This window comes from Dipodomys merriami, unplaced genomic scaffold, assembly GCF_024711535.1.
Source record: "Dipodomys merriami isolate MVZ:Mamm:240054 unplaced genomic scaffold, mDipMer1.0.p SCAF_767, whole genome shotgun sequence".
Lineage (NCBI taxonomy): Eukaryota > Metazoa > Chordata > Mammalia > Rodentia > Heteromyidae > Dipodomys > Dipodomys merriami.
The window spans coordinates 262,561-290,529 of NW_027206365.1; the positions used below are offsets into that span (position 1 = coordinate 262,561).

Sequence of the window (27,969 nt, forward strand, 5' to 3'; positions counted from 1 at the left end):
AGTTGGGCTGGAAAATTGGCTCAGCGGTAGAGTGCTTACCTTGCATGCATGAGGCCCTGAGTTCGATTCCTCAGCACCACATAAGCAGGAAAAAAAAGCCGGAAGTGGCGCTGTGGCTCAAGTGGTAGAGCTCTAGCCTTGAGCTGAAGGACAGCGACCAGGCCCAGAGTTCAGCCCCCACGACCAACCCCCCCCTCCCAAAAAAAAGTAATGAGTAACCTATGGTATGGGTGTGAGTTTTGTGTATCAGTAACACAAAATCCTCCTATACACCTGTGTATTTGTTTGGTTTATCTTAACAAAATTATGATGATGCTAAGAAAGAACCCAAGATACGTTTTCTGCAAATAAAATTATATCTCTTAGGGCTGGGAAGGTGGCTCAGTGGTAGAGTGCTTGCCTTGCATGCATGAGGCCCTGGGTTCGATTCCTCAGCACCACATAAGCAAAAAGAAAAAAGCCGGAAGTGGTGCTGTGGCTCAAGTGGTAGAGCGCTAGCCTTGAGCTGAAGAGCTGAGGGACAGCGCCCAGGCCCAGAGTTAAGGCCCACGACCGGACCCCCCCCCCAAAAAAAAATCATATCTCTTACTTTTAGATCAGTGGTACTAAATCCACTCCAGGGTCAAGAGAAATAGTCTTTCTGAAGGTTAATTTTGCACCTGTGAAATACAGAATGAGGCTGAATGTCTGTGGTTCATGCCTGTAAGACTCATGCCTGTAATCCTAGCTACTCCAGGGACTGAGATCACAGTTCAAAGTCAGCCTGGGCAGAAAAACTGGTGAGACTCCATCTCCAAAATAGCTGACAGTAAACTGGGCTGAAGAGTCAGGTGCTAGTGGCTCATGCCTGTAATCCTAGCTACTCAGGAGGCTGAGATGTAAGGATCACGGTTCATACCCAGCCCAGGCAGGAAAGTATGTGTCTCTGACAAAAAAAAAACAAACACAACAGTAAGTGCTGAAAGCATAGCTCAAGTGGTAGAGTCTAAGCCAAGCAACCTGAGCAAGAACAAGTCCTTGAATTCAAATTCCAGTACAGGAAAAATAAAGATATGCATAATATGTGTACTTTGGAACATTGGTGCTATTATGTGCATTATCCCAAATATCCAAAAATAAGGGTTCTACTAAAATACATAATAAAACCATTAATATTTCCTGTACCTAATAGATTCCTCATCCTGGGGCTGGGAATGTGGCTTTAGTGGTAGAGTGCTTGCCTAGTATGCATAAAGCATGTACCACATACACAGAAAAAGCCAGAAGTGGTGTTTGTGGCTCAAGTGGTAGAGAACTAGCCTTGAGCAAAAGATGCTCAGGGACAGTGCCCAGGGCCCTGAGTTCAAGCCTCAGGACTGGCAAAACAAAAAACAAAAAACTCATCTTCTTTCCCATTTATGGGAGTTACTATTTCACCTCAGACCTCCCATACAGTGCATCTTAATAGATTCTCCCATTCACGAAATTAAAATTGCAAATCATTTGTTGCACATACTCTCCAGTTCTTTTTCTTCAGAGCAGTTAACTATTTCATACACTGCATTTTCTTTTTTTCCATGTATCATAGTTATGGTCTATGAGCTGTATTTCCAAAGTGGGCCTACAGCACTTAGAAAGGCGCCTGGGAGACAACGGGGTGCGACTGACCTCTGTGGAGTGCACGGGAGCATAGGAAACCCCAAGAGAGAAACATTTAAACTGCAAGATGATCTCCTGCAGGAGGAGGACTTCAATCCTCAGGCCCTGGCACATGCGAACCCCGCCCTCACAGGGAGGGATGGCTGGCCACGCCCATCGGGGCGGGGCCGAGGCCGGAAGCGGCTCCCGCGGCGGAAGCCCGGGCTGGGCGGACTATTAGGTACCTCCTCCCGACCTGCCCCGGGCTTATGGCCCCGCCTACCCTAAAGTAGGCGAAAGGTCGGCGGTGCCAGAGGTGCTGCTGGGCACCCGAGCAAGACCGCCCGGGAACTGACAGGCCGACTGTCAAGACGACAGACCATGGCAAAGGAGCCGAAACCCATCAGCCCGCTCAAGAACCTGTTGGCCGGCGGCTTTGGCGGCGTGTGCCTGGTGTTCGTGGGGCACCCTCTGGACACGGTCAAGGTGCGCTAGGGTGTGGGATGCGGGCTCGGGGAGGAGGCCCGGAAATCAGGGTCCTTCCTGCCAGACGTGGGCTCTGGACAGAATGGGGGGGGAGGGCGGGGAAGTAAGGGAGGGGGGGTATATAAGATTCGATAAGAAACCTAAGGAGTGTTGGGAGAGTGTATAACACACATGAGCACGGAGTCTGGATTCGAGTTACCCCTGGATCACAAATAAAAAAAACCAATCTAGACAGTCACTCAAGGATGTGGGTAGAAGCTGTCGCTGGCGCCTCAAAAAGCCACCCAGTGCCAAGTGGGGGAGTCCTTAAACCACCACATCAAAGCTCCTATTGCTGTGGCCCACAGTCAGGGGAAAGGAAATGTGTCTCTCCCCAGAGCTCTGATTCCGGCTGATTCCTAACATTTTACCCTAAAGGTTGAAAGCGGCCCCCAGTAAAAACTTGCCCCAGGAAGACAAAGGCAGAGATGACATAATCTGAGATACTTGTCTGGGACCAATATCTCATTGCCAACTTTCTCTCTCTCTCTCTCTCTCCCTCCCTCCTTCCCCTCCTCCCTCTCTCCCTCTTCCCTCCCTCTCTCCCTCCCTCTCTCTCTCTGTCTCCCTCTCCCTCTCCTTTCCCTGTCCAAGGCACTTGGCCATTTTCAGCCTAGATCACCCCATGGTAGCCTGAAAAGTCTATTACATACAGGATCCCTGGATGAAGCAAAAATATCCTTAGGGACTGGACTGAGTTATTTCCAAGAAAAGCAGATGCCCAGCTTTACCTGAGGCCAGCCTCATGTTCACAACTCCCAGATGAAGTCTCCCAGGGTCAAACCTCTCTATGGGAGAGAGGAAATTCAACAGGGCTCTTTCCTTGATCTTTCTTACCTCACTCCTCCACTCTTCTCCTCAAAACACTTTCAGCCACAGCTTGCTGGAGACCAAAGTCCATGTCCTCTGACTTTGCATTTGATGCTTCGTTATAGATTTCTATCCTGTCTCTAGATACAGACTTGAAAAAATACATAAGATACTGGATCCAGTTGCTCTGCAGAAAAATAGTTTCATAGTTTTTTTTTTTTTCCTCTTGGCAGGCTTGGGCAACAGTCTCCTTTGATGCCTTTCATTTAAGGGAGAAAATGCCTTGAGGTAGAACTCACACTGGGTTCATTCTATAGCAAGAGCAAGGATTAAAGCACCTGGGTCAGGACATTGGGCAACATGCAATCAGTGTTTTGCAGATGGTAAATGCTATGTGTATATTAGTGCTTCTAGTAAAGAGCAAATAACCTCTATTTCTGCCCTCCGTCCATAGAGGTAGAGATCTCGTTAGAGCTCAGCATCTGAGGCTTTAAAAAAGAAAGAAATGAAAACCAAAGCCCCTTATTTGAGAATTTGTATGTGTGTATATGTATTTTTTGTTGTTGTTTATGTGGTACTCAGGAATTGAATCCAGGGCCTCATGCATGCTAGGCAAACACTCTACCACTAAGCCACATTCCCAGCCCCTTATTTGAGCCTTACATAAATTGTGCTCCTACTTTTATATCCTCTTGTCCTTGGTTTTATCCTCAGGAAAGGCCCAGTGACCTGTGTACCAAATTATAAATGACTGAAAATATCTGCTGGCATTGTGACAACTCAGAGTAGTCTACACCAAAACTGAAGATTACTGACTGCAGCCCTTTTGACCTCAGGAAACTAGGCAGGCCCCCAAATAAAGTCTGACCTTGAAGATACTTTTCAAAAGTTCAAGGCACGGGGCTGGGAAGGTGGCTCAGTGGTAGAGGGCAAGAGGCCCCGGGTTCGATTTCTCAGCACCACCTAAGCAGAAAAGGCCAGAAGTAGTACTGTGGCTCAAGTGGTAGAGTGCTAGCCTTGAGCTGAAGAGCTCAGGGACAGAGCCTAGGCCCAGAGTTCAAGCCCCACGACTGACAAAAAAAAAGAAAGAAAGAAAAGAAGTTCAAGGCAAAGGAGCTGTGGTCCTGAAACACTACAGAATTGGGAACTTGAGGGGCAGAACCTTATGGTAGGTGACATTAGGCAGGAATTGAAGGGGTGGTTGAATTCTGAATAGAAGAATAAGATTTACACAGTTTGGCATGTGCTGCTATTACAGAATGCCTGAAACTGGTAGGTGATGAACGTAGATTTATTTTTTTATAGTTCTAGAGGTTTGGAAAGTCCAAAGTCCATAGGCCTATATCTAGCCAGACCCATCCTGCTGTGTCATCTTATGGTGAAAGATGAAAGAGCAAGAGATCAAACTCAAATCTTAAGCCTTTTTATAACTGGTATTAACTCATTTATGAAGGCAGAACCCTTATGAACTAAACACCTCCAATAAAGCTCACCTCCCAACACTGTTATACCTAAAGATTAAGTCTCTTAACACATGATTAATTGGAGTCAGAACAAGTATGGGCTGGCAAGTACAGAATCAGAATATGAAATAAGACCAGCTTGGGGAAGGGGGAGGAAGGTGGGAATGTAGCTTAGTGGTAGAGTGCTTGCCTAGTATGCATGAAGCCCTGAGTTCTATTCTTCAGTACCACCTACACAGAAAAAGCCAGAAGTGGCGCTCTGGCTCAAGTGGTAGAGTGTTAGACTTGAGCAAAAAGAAGCTCAGGCCCAGAGTTCAAGTCCCAGGACTGACAAAAAAAAAAAAAGGGAGGGTGGGGAGGTGGGGGCAAGGATAATGATGTAACTCTGTAGTTCCAACACTTGAGAGGCTCAGCCAGGGAGATCATGAGTTTGAGGCCAACATCAGCTGCATAGTAAAACTCTGTCTCAAAAAATAATCAAACATGGGCTGGAAAGGTGGCTCAGTGGTAGAATGCTTGCCTTGCATTCATGAGGCTCTGGGTTCAATTCCTCAGTACCATATAAGCAGAAAAAGCCGGAAGTGGCACTGTGGCGCAAGTGATAGAGGGCTAGCCTTGAGCTGAAGAGCTGAGGGACAGTGCCCAGGCCCAGAGTTCAGGCCCCATGACCGACAAAATCATCATGATCATCATCATCATCAGACAGAGGGGCTGGGAAGGTGGCTCAGTGGTAGAGCGCTTGCCTTGCATGCCTGAGGTCCTTGGTTCAATTCCTCAGCACCACATAAGCAAAAAGAAAAAAGCCGGAACTGGCGTTGTCGCTCAAGTGGTAGAGCGCTAGCCTTGAGCTGAAGAGCTGAGGGACAGTGCCCAGGCCCAGAGTTGAGGCCCCACGACCAGACCCAAAAAAAATAAAGTCTCAGACAGAGCCAGGTACCAGTGGCTTATACCTGTAATCCTAGCTATTCAGGAGACTGAGATATGAGGATCAAGGTTCAAAGCCAGGCTGGACACCAAGCTCCACAAAACCCTTTATATCCAATTTATCACCAAAAAGCCAGACGTGGAGATGTGGCTCTAATGGTAGAACCCTAACTTTGAGCAAAAAGGCTAAGGGACAGTACCCAAGCGCTGAGTTCAAGCCCCAGGACCAGAAAATAAAGGAACAATGTATTGAAAAAGGTGTTTTGGAAAAGTTAGTATAATAGCAATCTTCAGAAAGATTTGAAGCTGAAGAACAGGATGCAGGAAATACATCCAGGAAAATATTGTAGAAGAAAAAACTTCACATCAGTTATCAATTACAATATAACAATTTTCCCTAAGACTTGGTGGGTTAAAACAAGAAACATTCATTAACTCTCACAATCTTTTTTTTTTTTTTACTCTCACAATCTTTTTGAGTCAAGTTTTAGGAAACACCTTGAATGTATGATCTGGTTCAGAATCTTGCATGAGATTATATTTAATAAATTAACTGGCATCTAGAAGATATAAAAAAAATACAAGGGCTGGGAAGGTGGCTCAGTGGCAAAGTGCTTGCCTCCCATGCATGAGGCCCTGGGTTCGATTCCTCAGCACCACATAAGCAGAAAAAGCCGGAAGAGGCGCTGTGGCTCAAGTGGTAGAGCACTAACTTTCTGCTGAAGAGCTGAGGGACAGCACCCAGGCCCAGAATTCAGGCCCTACAACTGACAAAAAAAAAAAAAAAAAAAAAAAAAAAAACTCAGTAACAAAGGATCTAAATAGAACTTTCTCTAAAGAAGATATACAGGCTGGGAAGTTGGCTTACTGGTAGAGTGTTTACTTAGCATGCATGAAGCCCTGGGTTCAATTCCTTAGCACCACATAAACAGAAAAAGCCGGAAGTGGTGCTGTGGCTCAAGTGGTAGCATACTAGCCTTGAGCAAATGAAGCTCAGGGACAGTGCCCAGGCTATGAGTTCAAGCCCAAGGACTGACAAAAAAAAAAAAAGGGGGGGCTAGGAAGGTGGTTCAATGGTAGAGTGTTTGCCTTGCATGCATGAGGCCCTGGGTTTGATTCCTCAGGACCACATAAGCAGAAAAAGCCAGAAGTGGCGCTGTGGCTCAAGTGGTAGAGCCCTAGTCTTGAACTAAAGAGCTGAGGGACAGCTCCCAGGCCCTACAACCAACAAAAAGAAGAAGAAGAGGAGGAGGAGGAAGAGGAGGAGGAGGAGGAAAATACAAATGAGCACATGAGCCAGGTGCTGTGGCTCACACCTAAAATCCTAGCTTCTCAGGAGGCTGAGATCTGAGGATCATGGTTCAAAGCCAGCCCAGGCAGGAAAGTCCCTGAGACTTTCCAATAAAAGCCACTAGAAAACCGGAAATGCTTGAGCTGAAGAGCACAGGGACAGTGCCCAAGCCCCATGACCAACAGGGAAAAAAAAAAATGAGCACATGAAACAATATTCAACCAGGTAGCCATGGCTCCTGCCTGTAATACTAGCTACTCATGGGGCTTAGATCTAAGGATTGCCATTCTGAGCCAGGCCAGGCAGGAAACTCCATGAGACTCTTCTCTTCAGTACACTACTCAAAAGAAAAACAAAATCCAGAAGTGGTGCTGTGGCTCAAGTAGTAGAGCACTTGCCTTGAGCAAAAAAAGCTTAGGGACTGTGCCCAGTTCCAGAGGTTCAAGCCCCAGGACTTTCAAAAAAAGCAGTTTAGAATTGACATTTTAGTTGCCATTTAGCATTACCTGTGACACTTAGCTTTATATGTCAAATATTTGAATCAGTGGAAGCTTACTTAAAACCTATTGGACCTGTATAGACTGGTATAGAAGCAAAGGCTGACATTCCTTAGACTTATAAGGGAACTTGTCCTACCTTCCTGTTAAAACTAAAATATCAGTCTCTTTTTTGTGTGCCTTAAACTGAACTTAGCTCTTTTATGGTCTTTTAGATTGCTGACTGCAGATCTTGGGATTTCTCATCTTCCATACTTCCCATGAGCTGATTTTTTTTTTTTTTTTTTTTTTTTTGTCGGTCGTGGAACTTGAACTCTGGGCCTGGGCGCTGTCCCTCAGCTCTTCAGCTCAAGGCAAGCGCTCTACCACTTGAGCTACAGCGCCACTTCCTGTTTTCTGGTGGTTTATTGGAGATAGTAGTCTCAAGGTCTCTCCTGCCCGGGCTGGCTTTGAACCGAGATCCTCAGATCTCAGCCTCCTGAGTAGCTACGATTACAGGCGTGAGCCACCAGTGCCCGGCTTGATTTTTTTTTTAACCAGTCCTGGCTTGAACCCAGAGCCTCATGCATGCAAGGCAAGCACTCTACCATTGAGCCATCTTCCCAGCCCGAAGATACATATTTTCTACTGATTCAGTTCCTCCTGAAATCACCGTGTGATCATGATCAACTGATACATAGATATACAAAATATAGTGTACAAGGGGATATTATTTATCAATTAAAAAAAAGGAATGAAGTACCAGTACCAGTGAGCTAAGTCTAAATCTATAAGCTTAAAGGTACAAAATTTCCCGTTTAATTTGACAGACAGATGGACTATTACTAGCAGTTCTGAGTCTATAAGCTGATTCATTTTAACTTCTTTCTGGTTTCAGGTCCGGCTGCAGACACAACCACCAAGTTTACCTGGACAGCCTCCCATGTACTCTGGCACCTTTGACTGTTTCCGAAAGACTCTTATAAAAGAGGTATGGTATCTAGGGGCTGGGAATGTGGCTTAGTAGTAGACTGCTTGCCTAATATGCATGAAGCTCAATTCCTCAGTACCACATAAACAGAAAAAGCTGGAAGTGGCACTGTGGAGCAAGTAGTAAAAGAGTGTTCATCTTGAGCAAAAGAAGTTCAGGGACAGTGCCCAGGTCCTGAGTTCAAGTCCCAGGACTGGCAAAAGAAAAAAAGTAGAGGTATTGTATCTAGTGAATCTTACTCAGAGGACCATATTCAGGGGTTTTATTTACTATGCTTACTCCCAAGGGATATGACAATTTTGTGTAAATCTGCTGGGGTTTTAGCTTTTCTACAGGGTACTCACTGCTACCCTGTATCTTTCTATCGCTATCTGTCCTAGAGTTTGATAATTCTAGCTACTGATTTGTTTATTTGTTTTAGTACTGAGGATGGAATCCAGAGACTCTGCTGTGCTAGGCAAGTGCTCTACCACTTGAGCCAATCCTTTTTTTCTTCTTCTTTTTTTTTTTGGTTGGTCATGGGGCTTGAACTCTGGGCCTGGACGCTCTCCCTCAGCTCTTCAGCTCAAAGCAAGAGCTCTACCACTTTGAACCACAGTGCCACTTGCGGTTTTCTGGTGGTTAATTGGAGATAAGAGTCTCATAGACTTTTCCTGCCTGGGCTGGCTTTGAACCGTGATCCTCAGATCTCAGCCTCCTGAGGAGCTAGGATTACAGGCATGAGCCACCAGTGCCCGGCTATAAGACCAATTCTTGTTTTTGTTTTTGTTTTTGTTGGTCATGAGGCTTGAACTCTGGGCTTAGGCACTATCCCTGTGCTCTTCAGCTCAAGGGGAGTGCTCTACTGCTCGAGCCACAGTGGCACTTCTGGTTTTCTGGTGGTTGATTGGAGATCAGAATCTCACAGACTTTCCTGCCCAGGCTGGCTTTGAACCAAGATCCTCAGATCTCAGCCTCCTGAGTAGTTAGGATTACAGGCATGAGCCACCTGCACCCGGCTTCCCACTTCTTAAAACGGGTACAGTGACACATGTTTGTAGCCCTAGTGTCTTAGGAAGCTAAAGCCTGATTATCCTTAAGCCCATGAGTTCAATCCTAATCTGAGATCTGAGGATCATGGTTCGAAACCACTCTTGGCAGTCAAGTCCCTGAGCCTTTTTATCTCCAGTTAATCACCAACAAAGCTAGAAGTGAAGCTCTGCTAGAGGTAGACTGCTAGCCTTGAGAAAAAAGGCTCAGGGACAGTGCCCAGGCCTTGAGTTCAAGGCCTGGAAGCACCAGCACATACACACATACACACACACACACACACACACATACACACACACACACACACACACACACACCATTAAGGGTGGTGGTGGTTGTATATAGATTCTGCTTTTATGGTTTCTTACAGGGCATCACAGGACTCTACCGGGGTATGGCTGCACCCATCATTGGGGTCACACCCATGTTTGCTGTGTGCTTCTTTGGGTTTGGTTTGGGGAAGAGACTGCAGCAGAAATCCCCAGAAGATGTGCTCAAGTGAGTATTCATCGGCCTGGGGCACCCAGTGCTGTTCTCTTTGGTGTTATGACATAGTTAAAGGGAAATAACATTGACAAACTGGCAGTAAAAGTGCCTTTGGCCCCTAGAGCTGAGTTTCACATGAAAGAAGTATCTTACTTGGGGCTGGGAATGTGGCTCAGTGGTAAGAGTGCTTGTCTAGCAGGCATGAAGCACTGGGTTTGATTCCTCAGTACCATACACAGAAAAAGCCAGAAATTATGCTATGGCTCAAGTGGTAGACTTGAGCAAATGAAGCTCAAGCCCCAGGACCAGCACCAAAAAAAAGGAAAAAGTATCTTAGTTTCCTTCAGAACACCCAGAGAAACCACCCAAAAATGGGGGTGAAGAGCAGTAGAATAGGATGGTATATGGTACACATTCCAAAAAAAAAAGTCTCTAGTGCTCAGTACTGGTGGCTCACGCCTGTTATCATAGCTATTCAAAAGGCTAAGATCTGAGGATCACAGTTCAATTAACCACTCAAAAACCAGAAGTAGGGGCTGTGAAGGTGGCTCAGTGGTAGAGTGCTTGCCTTGCATGCATGAGGCCCTGAGTTCGATTGCTCAGCATCACATAAGCAGAAAAAGCTGGAAGTGGTGCTGTGGCTCAAGTGGTAGAGCACTAGCCTTGAGCTGAAGAGCTGAGGGACAGCGCCCAGGCCCAGAGTTCAGGCCCCAAGACTGGAAAAAAATAACAACAACAACACAGAAGTGGTGCTGTGATTCAAGTCATTGAGTGCTACTCTTGAGCACAAAGAGACTCAGGGACAGCACCCAGGCCCTGAGTTGAAGCTACACAACTGACCCCCCCCCCAAAAAAAAAAAATCTCCAGTCCCAGAACTTTAAATGTGCCCAACCTAAGGTTAGACATCCTGGCAAGAAGAGCACTTATTGGTTTCATAGGGGTCAATTCAGCTGTTGAGAAGACTCCTTTTGGGGATAAGCAGTGTGAAGCTGGCTGTGTATGAAATCAAATGTCTTGATTATTTAATAGTCAGCCTATGTAACTGAGATAGCTAGTGTTCCCTCCTTGGGAAGAGTGCAGGGGGGGCTGAGATTGTGGCTTAGTGGTAGAGTGCTTGCTCAGCATGCATGAAACCCTGGGCTCAATTCCTCAGTACCACATACACAGAAAAAGCCAGAAGTGGCACTGTGGTTCAAGTTCTAACCTTGAACAGAAGCAGCTCAGTGATAGTGCCCAGGCACTGAGTTCAAGCCCCAGGACTGGCAAAAAAAAAAAAAAAACAACCCACAAAACTGGTGTTCTCTGGCCAGGCACCAGTGGCCCATGCCTATAATCCTAGCCACTCCATAGACTGAGATCTGAAGATCGTTGTTCAAAGCCAACCCAGGCAGGAAAGTCCATGAGACTCTTATCCCCAAATTACCACCAGAAGTGGCACTGGGACTCCTAAGTGCTAGACCAGTAGCCTTGAGCAAAAGAGCTCAGGGACAACACCCTCAGTTCAAGACCTATGACTGACCCCCCCCCAAAAAAAAGAAATGCTGGAATTGGTACCATGGTTCAAGTGGTAGAATGCTAGGCCTTGAACCAAATAAGTTCAAGGACATTCTCTAGGCCCTGAGTTTAAGTCACAAAAACAAAACAAAACAAAAATCCTGGTGTCCTAGCTAAAGCAAAGAAACAATGACGACATTCCATACATCTATTTGGCAACTTTGACCTTTGTATATTGGACTCCTTTTGGATGAGTCTGGCTTGAAGACTTAGTTTTCAGAGTCCTCACACATCCAAACCAGTTTGTGAGGTTTGTCAACTCTATTTGCTAAGTCATAGGGATCTGATTGAAATAATGAATACAAGGGCTGGGAATGTGGCTTCGTGGTAGAGTGCTTGCCTAGCATGCATGAACCCTGGGTTTGATTCCTCAGTACCACATCAGTAGAAAAAGCTAGAAGTAGCACCAAGGCTCAAGTGGTAGTGTGTTAGCCTTAAGCAAAAGAAGCTCAGGGACAGTGCCTAGGCTCTGTATCAAGACCCAGGACTGGCAAAAAAAAAAAAAAAAAAAAGTTTGACAGGATTTCCTGCCTAGGCTAGCTTTGAATCACACTACTCAGATCTCAGTCTCCTGAGTATCTAGGATTTACACATGTGAGCCACTGGTGTCTGGCTTTTTCTCAGCATTATAAGGCATAGTCCTTGCAAGTAGCAACCAGCCTCTGCCCATAGAGATGGCTGACCTTGAAGCTGTCCTGCTTGAGTCTTGGCTGAGAATGTTCTCAGGCCCATGGTAGAGCAAGAGAAGTTAGATTGGAGGGGAACTCATTCAAGATCTTAGGTTACTGGCTTTCCCCCAGTAACCTAGCATTCTGCAGATAAACAAGGCTCTTAGAAGGATAACAACTTGTTCATAATGATGGAATACAGCAGGCTCAGGGGGGAAAAACCATGTCTTACTCTAATGTTTCTCCTTTATTTATTTATTTATTTATTTATTTATTTATTTACTTTTTGTTGATCATGGATCCTGGGCCTGGGCGCTGTCCCCTAGCTCTTCAGCTCAAGGCTAGTGCTCTACCACTTGAGCCACAGCATCACATCTGGCTTTTTCTGTTTATGTGACGCTGAGGAATCAAACCCAGGGTCCCATGCATGTAAAGCAAGCACTCTACCACTGAGCCACCTTCCCAGCCCATCTAATGCTTCTCCTTTTGATAAGGGATTCTGAGTGTGTTCCTAATGAGACTAGGCCTCAAGGCTAGGCTCCTATTGCTCTTGACACTGAGACAATTGCTATAGGAAACTTAATACCAGTATATACCCAGAACTTGGCTTTTGTTTGAAATTGGATTTATTTGTGGCTGTATTTCTCTTTTCTTTTTCTTTTCTTTTCTTTCTTTCTTTCTTTCTTTTTTTTTTTTTTTTTTGGTCGGTCTTGGGGCCAGAATTCTGAGGCTGGGTGCTGTCCCTCAGCTCTTCAGCTAGCACTGTACCACTGAAGCCACAGCGCCACTTCTGGCCTTTTCTGCTTATGTAGTGCTGAGGAATCGGACCCAGGGCCTCATGCATGCAAGCCAAGTACTCTACCACTGAACCACCTTCCCAGCCCTATATTTCTTTTCAATCCAAGTCCAAAATCATCTCTGCTGGAATTACCTCTGTCCTTGGTGAATAATCACAATATTTGTTTTTGTGTATATGTGTGTGTGTGTTTTCATGCAGCTATCCCCAGCTGTTTGCAGCTGGAATGTTATCTGGTGTGTTTACCACAGGAATCATGACCCCTGGAGAACGAATCAAGTGCTTATTACAGGTAAGGGTGGGATTGGGAAGAGGAAGCAAGCTTTTTCTATTCAGTATAGAATTTTGTATGTATTTTAATGACCTTTCAACCCTTAATACTGGCTTTAGGTTAGTTAGTGTTGTACAAAACAAGGGTTTCAGGAACACAGAAGCAATAGCAATATAATCAAGAAATATCATAGTGGGCTGGGAATGTGGCTTAGTGGTAGAATGAAGCTTTGGGTTCGATTCCTCAGTACCACATAAACAGAAAAGGCCAGAAGTGGTGCTGTGACTCAAGTGGTAGAGTGCTTGCCTTGAGCCAAAGAAGCTCAGGGACAGTGCCCCAGGCCCTGAGTTCAAACCCCAGTACTGGCAAATAAATAAATAAATAATATATATATATATGTAATATATATATGTAATATGTATATATGTAATATATATATATATATGTAATAGTGTAGCAAATTAACAAACTATCATGAGGCATCAGCCCAGATCTATCCATTAATTACTTTGTAAACTAAAAGGTGAGTCATGTTTCATCAGAGGTGTGGGAGGCTGCTCATGCCTGAGTTTGGCATATCCCTAGCAATTGTCTGAAAGCCTAATGCCTTTGTAATATATTCCATTCTATAATTTTGCCATTTCAAGAATATTTAAATGACTAGGTACTGATAGCTTCATGCCTGTGATCCTAACTACTCAGGAGGCTGAGATCTGAGGATCACAGTTCAAAGCCAGCCAGGGCAGGAAAGTGCCTAAGACTCTTATTTCCAATAAAGCATCAGAAAACCAAAAGTGGAGCTGTGGCTCAAAGTAGTAGAGTGCTAGCCTTGAGTCAAAAAGCTAAGAGAAAGGACCCAGACTCCAATGTGGAAACTTTCAGATTGCCTTTTTATTTTTTTTTTTGTCGGCCGTGGGGCTTGAACTCTGGGCCTGGGCGCTGTCCCTCAGCTCTTCAGCTCAAGGCGAGCACTCTACCACTTGAGCTACAGCACCACTTCCAGTTTTCTGGTGGTTTATTGGAGATAGGAGTCTCACGGTCTCTCCTGCCCGGGCTGGCTTTGAACCGTGATCCTCAGATCTCAGCCTCCTGAGTAGCTAGGATTACAGGCGTGAGCCACCGGCGCCCGGCATGCCTTTTTTTTTAACAGCCTAATTTTCTGGAGATTTCATTCAGATTGATGCATATATGAGTAGTTCATTCATTTTTGTTTTCCTGCTGAGTTGTATTTGTGGCTTGGATGTACTGCATTTTAACCATTTATTGTTTGAAGGACATCTGTGTTCTTTTTAGTTTGAGTTATTATGAATAAAGATGTTATAAATATTCAGAGATTTATGTAAGAGAATGTCATTTTTTTCTGAGGTAATTGCCTAATAATATGGTTGCTAGGCAGAATAGTAGTTGCATTCTTAACGTTGATTTTGTTTTTGTTTTTGCTGGTCCTGGGGCTTAAACTCTAGGCCTGGATGCTAGCTACTCTACCATATGAACCACATGACTTCTGGCTTTTTCTCAGTAGTTTATTGTGATAAGAGTCTCATGGACTTTCCTGCCTGGGCTAGCTTCAAACTATGATCTTCACATGTCAGCTTCCTGAATAGTTAGGAATATAGGCACTTGGTTTTAATATTGATTGATTGATTGATTGCCAGTCCTAGGGCTTGAACTCAGGGCCTGGGCACTGTCCCTGAGCTTTTTTTCTCAAGGCTAGCACTCTACCACTTGAGCCACCATGCCACTTTTGGCCTTTTTTTTTTTTTTTTTTCTGTTTATGTGGTACTGAGGAATCGAACCTAGGGCTTCATGCATGCTAGGCAAGAACTCTACCACTAAGCCACATTCCCAGCCTCTTTGTTTTTATTTTTGCTCAAGGCTAGTGCTCTACCTCTTGACCCACAGCTCCACTTCTATCTTTTTTCTGGTTAATTGTATATAAGCATCTCCTGGACTTTTCTGCCTAGGATGGCTTTGAACTTTGATGCTTGAGATCTAAGCCTCCTGAGTAGCTAATATTTACAGGCATGTTAGAAACAGCTCAGGATGTTAGGGTATTGTTTAGAAATAAGGAAACCATCTTGAAAGGGACTCAGCAAGGCAAAGTTTACTTCTGTGAAGGGTGACCGTCAGCCAAAAATCTGACAAGCAAGCACACAGAACAGTTAGGCAGCTCCCTTCTGATCCCTAACACAACAGGCCCTGCCCCTCTGTTCATATTGGCTGAGCTCAGGTTCATAATGTGCTCATGATTGGCTAGTTTCTAGGATGCATTTATTAAAAGTCTTTGAGAACCAGCGCTGGTGGCTGACACCTGTAATCCTAACTACTCTGGAGGCTGACCTGAGGATTGAGAGATTGAGGTTGGAAGCCAGCCCAGGAAGGAAAGTCCAAGAGACCCTTATCTCTAATTAACTACTGTAAAACTGGAAGTAGACCTGTAGTTCAAGGTGGTAGAGCACTAGCCTTGAGAGGGATAGGGGGGGACTCAAGGGCAGCTCCCAGGTCCTGAGTTCAAGCCCTATCTCTGACAAAAAGAAAAAGCATTTGAGATAATCCTAGCTACTTAGGAGGCTGAGATCTGAAGAACATGGTGGTTCAAAGCCAGCCCATGCACAGAAGTGGCTCTGTGGCTCAAGTGGTAGAGCACTCGCCTTGAGCTGAAGAGCTGAGGGACAGCGCTCAGGCCCAGAGTTCAAGCCCCAAGACCAACAAAAAAAGAAAGAAAAGAAAAAGAAAAAAGAAAGTAGCAGAGGGTGTATGTTTTTTTGTTTTATTAATTGTGGGGCTTTGGCTCTGGGCCTGGGCACTGTCTCTGAGCTCTTCACCTCCAAGCAAGTGCTCTACCACTCTAGCCACAGTGCTACTTCTGGTTTTCTGGTGGTTCATTGGAGATAATAATCTCATGGGCTTTCCTGCCTGAGATGGCTGGCTTTGAACCGTGATCCTCAGATCTCAGCCTCCTCAGTAGTTAGGATTATAGGTAGGAGCCAGCAAAGTGCAGATGTTACTTTCTTGAACAACTTGAGACATGTCTTAATTCTTCTGCCATGTTGAAACAACCAGTTGAGACAAAAATGTTACATTTCAAAAACTCTTCTTTATCACAAAGCATTTCCTCTTTCCCTTCCTTATTTGCAGATACTAGCTTAAGAAAATAAGCCACAAGAGCCTAACCACCAGGCCAAAGCAGGAACTTTTAAACAACCAATTTTGATAGAAAAGAAGTTTTTAGCCTGGTGCTCGTGGCTCATGCCTGTAATCCTAGCTATTCAGGAGGTTGAGATCTGAAGATTGCGATTCAAAGCCAACGGGGGCAGGAAAGTCCATGAGACTCTTATCTCCAATTAATCATAGAATAGGTTGGAAGTGACCCTTGGCTCAAGTAGTAGAGCTAAAGAAGCTCAGGGACAGTGCCTAGGCCCAGAATGCAAACCCTAAGACCAGCAAAAAAAGAAAAGAAAAGAAAAGAAGCCTTTTCTCATAGGTTGGAGCCACTGGCACCTAGCTTGGTTCTTCTCTGCATAGTGTTTCCATTGCTTGTCTTTTTTCATTGTTCAGTTTGAAATCTTCCTGGTTTTGAGTATAAGTGATATTAGAATCCTTCACGACCATCCCAGGGGACCATGCAAAGGCAGGCAGGCACAGGAGAAAGATTATTGTAAGGCTTATTTGAAGGGCCATATCTCCCCGGGAGAGAGAGAGCATGGAGTCTGCCCTTATCCAGGTGGAAGGTAGGTCTGGAGGAGGAAGTGAGGGCAGAAGTAAGAGTATGCAAGGTAGATGTGGGTGGAGAGAGGGAATGGCCAGCTATATGGCAGGAACTCTAGGGCAGGGAGGAGCTCAGGTTAGGTGAAGCTGAGGACCCAAGGTGGGGATAATACTAACCAGTGAGCTGGGCACTGGTGGCTCAGGCCTGTAATCATAGCTGCTCAGGAGGCTGAGATCTGAGGATCACAATTCAAAGCCAGCCCAGGCAGGAAAGGCCATGGGACTCTTATATCCAATTCATACCAGAAAACCAGAAGTAGTGCTGTGGCTCAAGTGGTAGAGTGCTGGCCTTGAGCTAAAGAGCTCAGGGACAGTGCCCAGGCCCAGAGTTCAAGCCCAATGATTGACCAAAAAAAAAAACAAACTAGTGATATTTCCATTTAAACCCAAATATTTGCATATTCTGTTGAACTCTGTACTTTATTTAAACTTCCTGTTTCTCTGACAGTATGGAAGCAGGAAAGAAAAGGATGTGGTCTCATTACTGTTAGGTGGTGGGAGAGATCTAGGTTCTCCATGTTGACACGTGAGGGTGGGGCACTTTTACTGCTGGGTGAGGGAGTGAGGGCTGGTGTCTCCACCGAGATCACAGGGTAGGAAAATGCTGGCTTCCAACTCTTAGGGATGAAAGTCCTAGTAGGCCTAAACCAATTCAACCTCTACAGCAGGTTGTATGCCGCATTACAACCTTATTAGAGTGCAAGTCTTGGGCTGGGAAGATGGTTTAGTGGTAGAGTGCTTGCCTAGCATGCATGAAGCCCTGGGTTCGATTCCTCAGTACCACATAAACAGAAAAAGCCAAAGTGGCACCGGAAGTGGTGCTGTGGCTCAAGTGGTAGAGCGCTAGCCTTGAGCTGAAGAGCTGAGGGACAGCGCCCAGGCCCACCGTTCAGGCCCATGACCGGACCCAAAAAAAAAAAAAAAGTTTTCTTGTCCTAGACTCCATTGGCTCATACCTTTAATCCTAGCTACTTAGAAGCTCAGATCTAAGGATCATAGTTCGAAGTCAGCCTGGGCAAGAAAGTCTGTGAGACTCTTGCTTCCAATTAACTACCAAAAAGATGGAAATGGCACCATGGTTCAAAGTGGTAGAGTGGTAGCCTTGAGCACAAAAGTTCAGGGCCAGTACGCAGAGCCTGAGTTCTAGCCCAAGGACCTCTGTGTGTGTGTGTGTGTGTGTGTGTGTGTGTGTGTGTGTGTGTGTGTGTGTGTGTGTGTGTGTGTGTGTGTGTGTGTGTGTGTGTGTGTGTGGTCTTGAACTGTGGGCTTGGGCGCTGTGTGTGTGTGTGTGTGTGTGTGTGTGTGTGTGTGTGGTCTTGAACTGTGGGCTTGGGCGCTGTGTGTGTGTGTGTGTGTGTGTGTGTGTGTGTGTGTGTGGTCTTGAACTGTGGGCTTGGGCGCTGTGTGTGTGTATGTGTGTGTGAGTGTGTGTGTGTGTGTGTGTGTGTGTGTGTGGTCTTGAACTGTGGGCTTGTGCGCTGTGTGTGTGTATGTGTGTGTGTGTGTGTGTGTGTGTTGAGTCTTGAACTCTGGGCTTGGGCACTGTCCCTCAGCTCTTCAGCTCAAGGCTAGCACTCTACCACTTTAGCCACAGCGCCTCTTCCAGCTTTTTTCTGCTTATGTGGTGCTGAGGAATCGAACCCAGGGCCTCATGCATGCGAGGCAAGCACTCTACCACTAAGCCAACTTCCTAGCCCCCCAATTTTTTTTTTAAACAGTTTTCTTTTTCTTGTTGGGCACTGGTGGCTCATGCCTGTAATCCTAGCTACTCAGGAGACTAAGATCTGATCATTGCAGTTCAAATCCAGCTTGGGTAGGAAAGATTCTGTGAGAGTCTTATCTCTGATTAACCAGCCAAAAACTGGCAGTGAGAGTATGGTTCAAGTGGTAGAGTGTTATCCTTGAGTGAAAAAACTAGGGGACAATACCTTAGATCATAGTACAAGCCACTACCTTCACAAAGAAACACACACACACACACACACACACACACACACACACACACACACACATACGAACACAGGTCTAAAATAAAGTAGCAAGTTTCCTTTTTTTTGGTTGGTCATGGGGCTTGAACTCAGGCCTGAGCACTATCCCTCAGCACTTCAGCTCAAGGCTAGCTCTCTACCACTTGAGCTACAGTGCCACTTCCAGTTTTCTGGTGGTTTATTGGAGATAAGAGTTTCACAGCCTGGGGGCTGGGAAGGTGGCTCAGTGGTAGAGGGCTTGCCTTGCATGCCTGAGGCCCTGGGTTCGATTCCTCAGCACCACATAAGCAAAAAGAAAAAAGCCGGAAGTGGCGCTGTGGCTCAAGTGGTAGAGCGCTAGCCTTGAGCTGAAGAGCTGAGGGACAGCGCCCAGGCCCAGAGTTCAGGCCCCACGACTGGACCAAAAAAAAAAAAAAAAAAAAAGAGTTTCACAGCCTTTCTGAGGCTTTTTTGAACCTCGATCCTCAGATCTCAGCCTCCTGAGTAGCTAGGATTACAGGAGTGATTACTGGCAGCAAGTTTCTTTTTTTTGCAGACACCACCTGTGTGCTGCCAGGATACAGTATCTTCCTTCTCCATTTCAGCTAGGCAAGTGTATCTGTTTCATCTATTGGCTGCCTGTCAAATTGGAATCTGATTGGACTTGCTGACAAACTCTGCCATTCACAATGAGCTTTCCTTAGTTTACTAAGCAGTGTATACTGCTGCTGCTGCTGCTGCTGCCGCTGCTGCTGCTTCTTTTTTTTTTTTTTTGTCAGTCATGGGGCTTGAACTTGGGGCTTGAGAGCTAGCCCTTAGCTCTCCAGCTCAAGGTGAGCACTCTACCACTTGAGCCACAGCACCACTTCCCATTTTCTGGAAGTTTATTGGAAGATAAAGAACTTCATGGCCTTTCCTGCCTGGGCTGGCTTTGAACTACAATCTTCAGATCTCAGCCTCCTGAGTAGCTAGGATTACAAGCATGAATCACTGGTGCCTGACTCAGTGCATCTTTTTTTTTTTTTTTGCCAGTCATAGGGCTTGAACTCTGGGCCTGGGCACTGTCCCTCAGCTCTACCACTTGAGCTACAGCACCACTTCTGGTTTTCTAGTGGTTTTTATTGGAGATAGGATTCTCAAAGTCTTTCCTGCCTGAGCTGGCTTTGAACTGAGATCCTCAGATCTCAGTCTCCTGAGTAGCTAGGATTACAGGCGTGAGCCACCGGCACCTGGCTTCAGTGTATGCTTCTTAAGCTTCAATTACATGCCAGAATCATCCTGCCCCACCACCTTCAAATTAATGAGATTGTTCTCAGTCTTCACTCCTTCCTTGAGCCTTTCAAGATCCCTGGCAAGTGCTGAAGTCTCCTTGGCTGCCACTTCACATAAAAAGGTACCACCAAGCTGGGCACTGGTGGCTCACACTTGTAATCCTAGCTATTCAGGAGGCTAAGATCTGAGGATCGTAGTTTGAAGCCAGCCAGGCAGGAAAGGCCAGTTAACCCTCAGAAAACAGGAAGGAGTCTTACCCATGATCCTCAGATCTCAGCCTCCTGAGTAGCTAGGATTACAGATGTGAGCCACCAGTTCCTAGCTATGACTCTCTTTTTAATACTTCTTTTATGTTCCTCAAAAATACTTTTGAGTTTTATATATGCAAAGCCTGTTGTTTTATGCACTTGTATCAGATCAGTTTGTTTTGTTTTATTTTGTTTTGCCAGCCCTGGATTTTGCCAGTCCTACAGGCATGAGACTCAGGTGCCGGGCTTCATATTGTTATTCCCCCCCCCTCCCCCCAGTCCTGGGGCTTGAACTTAGGGTCTGGGTTCTGTTCCTGAGCCTCTCTGTGCTCAAGGCTAGCCCTCTACCACTTGTGCCCCAGCACCACTTCCATTTTTTTCTGTGTATGTGGTACTGAGGAATCGAACCCAGGGCTTCATGCACCCTAGGCAAGCACTCTACCACTAAGTCACATTCCCCACTCCCATTATTGTTATTTTAAATAAAATGTTTTTACTTTTTTCTATTTTAATGCTGGTCCTTGGGCTTGAACTCAAAGCCTGCATGCTGTCCCTGAACTCTTTTTACTCTTGGCTAGCACTGTACCACTTTTTGGTGGTTAATCAGAGATAAGAGTCTCAAGGACTTTCCTGCCCAGGCTGGCTTCGAATTGCAATCCTCAGATCTCAGCCTCCTGAGAAGGAGGTTGTGAGGCACTGACACCTGGCTCAGTGTTGTTTCTAATTTCATGTTCTTCCATCCATTCCAGATTCAGGCATCTTCAGGGGAAAACAAGTATACTGGCACGATGGACTGTGCAAAGAAACTGTATCAGGAGTTTGGGATCCGAGGCTTTTACAAAGGAACTGTGCTCACTCTAATGAGAGGTAATCCTTGAGGCTTTCTAATTGTGGTCACCTGAGGAGAATCTGCCACTAAAAGGTCTTTTACTGGGTTACCCAATTCACATCAGCACATGGCAAAGCTCTGGTAATACCAGCAATGTATATCCTGGTACTTGGAGTATATCCATGGGCTGCTTGAGTAGATATATCATGGGTGACTACATGTAGGAAGCTATTTTTAATTAGTCATGGGACTTGAATTTAGAGCCTGAGTGCTGTCCCTGAGCTCTTTCACTCAAGCCTAGCACTCTACCACTTTGAGTCACAGCATCATTTCTTGTTTTCTAGTGGTTCACTGGAGATAAGAATCTCACAGACTTTCCTGCCTGGGCTGCCTTTGAACCACCATGCTCAGATCTCAGCCTCCTGAGTAGCTAGGATTACAGACATGAACCACCATGGTCTGGCTTGTGCAGTGGATTTTTAAAGATGAAATGATATCACATGCTTTTTATACTTATGCCGATTTTTTGAGCAGTGTGTGATAGCTGCAAAGTCATTATTACAAAGAAGATGTGACTGCTGGACCTTCTCAGGATCTTTGAATGATCTTGTGCCAAGATGAGCTCTTCTAAGTACAAGAAGTCTGAGGGAAGCCAGGCGCTGGTGGCTCACGCCTGTAATCCTAGCTACTCAGGCGGCTGAGATCTGAGGATCGCCGTTCAAAGCCAGCCCAGGCAGGAGAGACCGTGAGACTCCTATCTCCAATAAACCACCAGAAAACCGGAAGTGGCGCTGTAGCTCAAGTGGTAGAGCACTCGCCTTGAGCTGAAGAGCTGAGGGACAGTGCCCAGGCCCAGAGTTCAAGCCCCACGACCGACAAAAAAAAAAAAAAAAAGAAGTCTGAGGGGCTACCAGTAGATCATGCCTGTAATCCTAGCTATTCCAGAAGTTGAGATCTGAGGATGGTTCCAAGTCTATAGGCAGAAAAGTCTCTGAGATTCTTCTTCTTCTTCTTCTTCTTCTTCTTCTTCTTCTTCTTCTTCTTCTTCTCCTCCTCCTCCTCCTCCTCCTCCTCCTCCTCCTCCTCCTCCTCCTCCTCCTCCTCCTCCCCCCCCTCCTCCTCCCCCTCCTCCTCCCCCTCCTCCTCCCCCTCCTCCTCCTCCTCCTTCTTCTTCTTCTTCTTTTTTGGTTGAACTCTTCTTTACCACTTGAGCCACAGCACCACTTCTAGCTTTTTCTGCTTATATGGTGCTGAGGAATTGAACCCAGGGCCTCATGCATGCAAGGTAAGCACTCTACCACTGAGCCACCTTCCAGCCCCTCTGAGATTCTTTTTTTTTTTTTTTTTTTGCTGGTCGTAGGGTCTGAACTCTGGGCCTGGGCACTGTCCCTCAGCTCTTCAGCTCAAGGCTAGTGCTCTACCACTTGAGCCACAGCACCACTTCCAGCTTTTTCTGCTTATGTGGTGCTGAGGAATTGAACCCAGGGCCACATTCATGCAAGGTAAGCACTCTACCACTGAACCACCTTCCAGCCCCTCTGAGATTCTTATCTCCAATTAACCACCAAAAAACTAGAAGTGAAAAAGAAATAAACTAGAAGTAGAGCTACGGCTCAAGTGGTAGAGTCCCAGTTTTGAGCAAAGAAGTTAAGAGACAGTGCCCAGGCCCTGAATTCAAGCTCCAGTACCAGCACACAGAAATAAATAGAAAGTGGAGCTGGGCACCAGTGGCTCATGCCTGTAATCCTAGCTACTCAGGAGGCTCAGATCTGAGGATATTGGTTCAAAGCCAGCCTGAGCAGGAAAGTCCATGAAAATCTTATCTCCAATAAACCACCAGAAAACCAGAAGTGGCACTGTAGCTCAAAGTGGTAGAGTGCTCACCTTGAGCTGAAGTTCTGAAGGGACAGCGCTTAGGCCCAGAGTTCAAGCCCCATGACCGACAAGAAAAAAAAAAAAGAAAGAAAAAGAAAATGGAACTGTGGCTCAAGTGATAGAGTGGTAACCTTGAGCACAAAAACATCGGGGACAGCAACTAGCACAAAAATGAATGAATGAGGGCTGGGAATGTGGCTTAGTGGTAGAGTGCTTGCCTAGCATGCATAAAGCCCTGGGTTCGGTTCCTCAGTACCACATACACAGAAAAGCCAGGAGTGGCGCTGTGGCTCAAGTGGTAGAGCACTAGCCTTGAGAAAAAGAAGCTCAGGGACAGTATCCAGGCCCCGAGTTCAAGCCCCAGGACTGGCAAAAAAAAAAAAGAGTGAATGAAAGAAAGAAATTGGTGTGGCTTTTATAAATTTTTAATTCCCCTCTTTCTTGCTTCAACAGATGTTCCTGCCAGTGGGATGTATTTCATGACCTATGAATGGCTGAAAAATATCTTTACCCCAGAAGGGAAGAGGTGAGCTCACCAGTAGAACTTTAGAAGCCGATTTCCCCACTCACGGGAGGGTGGGCCTTTCCTCTGAGTAGATCTTATTCCTTGCTCCATTTTACACTTTCCTCTTGCAGTTGCTGAGGTCCACCTTACTCTGTGCCTCGCCCAGCAGAGCGAGTATTTGAAATAGGTGCAATGATACCTCCTCCAAAGAGCAGCAGCTACCATGTCAATGGAGCCTTGCCCTTGGACCTCCTCCTTCCAGCCAGTTTCTCCCTCTAAGTGACCTTCCCATCTGCTACGGATGGGATGGTCTGAAGGCCACTTATACAGCCTTTGTCTTACTGGGGCTGTGGTTGGTGTTCTGCAGTGTCAGTGAGCTCAGTGTACCTCGTATCCTGGTGGCTGGAGGTGTTGCAGGAATCTTCAACTGGGTTGTGGCAATTCCCCCAGATGTACTCAAGTCTCGCTTCCAGACGGGTGAGTTTGTTGTTGTTGTTGTTTTCGTTCTGTTTTTTGTTTTGCCAGTCCTGGGGCTTGAACTCAGGGCTTGGGCATTGTCTCTGAGATTCTTTGGCTCAACGCTAGCACTCTATCACTTGAGCCACAGCACCACTTCCGGCCTTTTCTGTGTATGTGGTACCTGAGGAATGGAACCCAGGGCTTCATGCATGCTAGGCAAGCACTCTACCACTAAGCCACATTTCCAGCCCCCGGAACAGAGCTCTTCACATCCTGAAGAATACATACTCTCCATGGCAAAATCTAACCTATGTCTCCCTCACAGTTTTAATCTGTGTTCTAGGAACCCCTAAGTTTTGTTTTTATATCACTGTAAACACAAAATAAGTCATAGAAGAAATCAAATGTGGCTGGGCACAGGTGACTCATGCTTGTCATCCTAGCTATTCAGGAGGCTGAGATTTTAGGATTGTGATTTGAAGCCAACCCAGGCAGGAAAGTCTGTAAGACTCTCAGCTCCACTAAACTACCAAAAAGGCTAGAAGTAGAGCTGTAGCTCAAATGGTAGAGCCACTAGTTTTGAGTAAAAAGAATCTCAGGGACAGAGCCCTGGCCCTAAGTTCAGCCCCAAGACTGGCAAAAATAAATCAATCAATGGGGCTGGGAAGGTGGCTCAGTGGTAGAGCGCTTGCCTTGCATGCATGAGGCACCACATAAGCAAAAAGAAAAAAGCCGGAAGTGGCACTGTGGCTCAAGTGGTAGAGCGCTAGCCTTGAGCTGAAGAGCTGAGGGACAGCGCCCAGGCCCAGAGTTCAAGCCCCACGACCCCCCCCCCAAAAAAAAAAAATCTCTTGTAGCCAGGACCAGTGGTTCATGCCTGTAATCTAGCTACTCAGGAAGCTGAGATCTGAGGATTGCAGTTTGAAGCCAGCCCAAGCAAAAAAGTCAGTGAGACTCTGACTCAGAAAAAGCCAGAAGTTGGGCTGGGAAGGTGGCTCAGTGGTAGAGTGCTTGCGTTGCATGCCTGAGGCCCTAGGTTCTATTCCTCAGCACCACATAAGCAAAAAGAAAAAAAGCCGGAAGTGGCGCTGTGGCTCAAGTAGTAGAGCGCTAGCCTTGAGCTGAAGAGCTGAGGGACAGCACCCAGGCCCAGAGTTTAGGCCCCATGACTGGACTCCCCCTCCACCCCCCCCCCCCCGCCAAAAAAAAAAAAAAAGAAAAAGCCAGAAGTGTCACTGTGACTCAAGTGATAGAGTGCTGACCTGAGCACAAAGAGGCTCAGGAATAGAGCTCGGTCCCTGGGTTCAAGCCCCAGGACTCGCTTTAAAAAAAAAAAAAGAAACTTTTATATTCATCTGCTCAGGCTGGCTTCAAACCTCAGTTCTCAGATCTCAGCTTCCTTAATAGCTAGGATTATAGATGTGAGCTATTGGTTTCTGCTATGAACTACTTCTTCACCTTAGGGTATTCTCTTTCTGGTGCATCCCCCCTCTCACCCTAAAGGCAGACAAACTATTAAGTTGTTCCTATGTAGGTTTCCATGGTCAGGTTAGAAGCTTCTGGAAGCCTTCAAAATTCGCTTCTGCTTTGCAGCACCTCCTGGAAAATATCCTAATGGTTTCCGAGATGTGCTCAGAGAGTTGATCCGGGATGAAGGAATCACATCCTTGTACAAAGGGTTCAATGCAGTGATGATCCGAGCCTTCCCAGCCAATGCAGTGAGTATCTGGCAAGCAGGGTATTTTCCCTTCTGGACTCAGAGTAAGTGCACGATTTTGCTTGCTACTGGCATAGCATTGGGGATTCATACTCAGACTCAGCCAGAGCTGTATCATGTGCTTGCTTTCCTGAAGTTGTCAGAAGGATTGCTTTTGGAGGGGCTCTGAGATCTGGAACTTTGATTTCTTTTTTTTTCCCCCCTCCTCCCACCTGGGACTTAGATTTTTTTTTTTTGACCTGGACATCAGAAATGGGCAGTTGTAGGACATGTATTTTCTTCCCATTAAGAATGAGAGAGAGGGGCTGGGAAGGTGGCATAGTGGTAGAGTGCTTGCCTCGCATGCATGAAGCCCTGAGTTCAATTCCTCAGCACCACATAAACAGAAAAAGCTGGAAGTGGTGCTGTGGCTCAAGTGGTGGAGTGCTAGCTAGGCTTGAGCAAAAGCAGCTCAGGGACAGTGCCAATGTGCAGGAAAGTCTGGGAGACTCTTATCTCCAAAAAACTATCCAAAAAGCCCCAAGTACAACTCAAGTGTAGAGCACTAGCCTTGAACAAAAGCAGCTCAGGGACAGCACCCTGGGCCGAGTTCAAGCCCCAGGAGCAGAGAAAAAAAAAAGTATAACTTGCTTTTTTTTTCATGGGTTTTTTTTATTTGTTTTGTTTTTTGCCAATCCTGGGTCTTGAACTCAGCTTTTTCTGTGTATGTGGTCCTAAGGAATTGAACCCAGGGCTTCATGCATGCTAGGCAAGCCCTCAAGCACTGAGCCACATTCCCAGCCCTTCCTCAGGGTTTTGGTTAAGAAAGGCTCTCACTAGGTAGCTCTGGCTTACCTGACACTACTGCAGCCCAGACTAGCCTTGAACTCAATATCCTCCTGCCTTTGCCTCTGAAATGCTGGGATTCCAGGTGTGTACCACCAGGCCCAACTTGCCTTGCTTCCTGGATGTGCATTGAGAATAGGGTTAGGAGGGGGATTCTGGTTCTAATATGACCAACCAGGCATGGTGCTTTGTAGTGGTGTCTTTCAAAAGGTCCCATTTCTGTTGGCTTCTCTCTTCTTCTCCACCCCTAGGCCTGCTTCCTTGGCTTTGAGGTTGCCATGAAGTTCCTTAATTGGATCACCCCCAACTTGTGAGGAAGAAGGTTGAGGCTTCTGCATGCTGGACACTGTCATGGAGGAGAAGCAGTGGGCAGGACTGGCAGTTCTGAAGGGGTGAGGGGAGGGAGAATGGTGGAATCAGAGCTCTATGCATGGACATGGTGAACCTATTGCCTTAAAGACATCCTCTACCTTGTATAACCACCTGGTAATGCCATTTGGAAACTTGAATTCACTCTTGTCACTCTAAGGGATCTCACGATGGAATACGTAGCTTCTAGACCAGCTAACCACCTGTGATCAGATGCTGGCTCTCGACTCTACCCAAAATCCTCCTCACCTAAAGAGGTGATTATCAGCCTGTCACTGAAGACGCCTTACAAATGCTTTTTCAACCAACTCATCAGATGCTGAGATCTTGTTTAAATCCGAACTGGGAACACTCAATTGATTTACAAGGTGTCATCTAATCCTGGGGTGTACATAAAAATATGGACTTGTGGACTTAAGGCCCACATCGTATTCATCCAAGAGGTCTGGGTAGATATGTCTTGGAAGAGATAGCTTGTTTAACCATTGAATTTTGATTATGTTTATGGCTAGCAAATAATCATACATAAAATTGGAGTAGCCTAATTTCCCCAGGAGAAGATGGGAGAATTTGTTTTTCTTCCCACACAATGAGGACATTCTGAGACTGCTAGGGTAAGTGTGAAAGCTCAAGGGTATAGGAATGCTTTTTGCACACTCTTTCCTCATGAGAGCACCCACATTTAACAGGGTACAATAAATACTGTTTCTAATTTTTGCATCGTGCCATATTTTTGTTTTCCTTTTGCTTCTGGGACATTTCATAAGGTAGCCTGTGGCCTTGGTAGAAGTTGTCACAGATCTAGTATCATCCCCCTCGGAGAACCCTAGGCCACTGTCCTAATGGGAAGGAGAAAGCCAGAGTTTACTGGCTGCCCCAGCTGTTCAAGGGAGGTAAGTTAAACAGGGTGACTTGATTGGTAACTCTTCACATAGCCTTATGTGGCAATCAGACAGGCTGGCCTCCATAAGGCTGTGTGTGTGTGTGTGTGTGTGTGTGTGTGTGTGTGTGTGTGTGTGTGTGTGTGTGTGTGTGTGTGTGTGTGTGTGTGTGTGTGTGTGTGTGTGTGTGTGTGTGTGTGTGTGTGTGTGTGTGTGTGTGTGTGTGTCCCCTCCATAAGGCTGTGTGTGTGTGTGTGTGTGTGTTCTGTCCCTGAGCTTTTTTGCTCAGGGCTAACACTCTACCACTTGAACCACAGTTCCACTTCTGGCTTTTTTTGTTAGGTGGCAATGT

At 46.0% G+C, this 27,969-nt stretch overlaps 1 protein-coding gene across 1 annotated transcript; it reads left to right on the plus strand.

Moving 5' to 3' along the window:
* Positions 1 to 1,875: 1,875 nt before the first annotated feature.
* Positions 1,876 to 27,454, plus strand: LOC138818501 (mitochondrial carnitine/acylcarnitine carrier protein). The gene is made up of 9 exons (XM_070009425.1): positions 1,876 to 2,103; positions 8,005 to 8,097; positions 9,497 to 9,624; positions 12,833 to 12,923; positions 20,907 to 21,024; positions 23,315 to 23,387; positions 23,734 to 23,843; positions 25,419 to 25,543; positions 26,619 to 27,454. The coding sequence occupies exons 1-9, from the start codon at positions 1,999 to 2,001 to the stop codon at positions 26,679 to 26,681; spliced, it is 906 nt and encodes a 301-aa protein (XP_069865526.1). The 5' UTR covers positions 1,876 to 1,998; the 3' UTR covers positions 26,682 to 27,454.
* The last annotated feature ends 515 nt before the right edge of the window (positions 27,455 to 27,969 follow it).

Excerpts from the sequence above, each read along its gene's own strand:
- LOC138818501 (XM_070009425.1), top strand. The coding sequence starts at position 1,999 with ATGGCAAAGGAGCCGAAACCCATCAGCCCGCTCAAGAACCTGTTGGCC. Across the intron at positions 2,104-8,004 it reads ACCCTCTGGACACGGTCAAG|GTCCGGCTGCAGACACAACC; the intron begins GTGCGCTAGGGT and ends TTCTGGTTTCAG. Across the intron at positions 21,025-23,314 it reads TGTGCTCACTCTAATGAGAG|ATGTTCCTGCCAGTGGGATG; the intron begins GTAATCCTTGAG and ends TTGCTTCAACAG.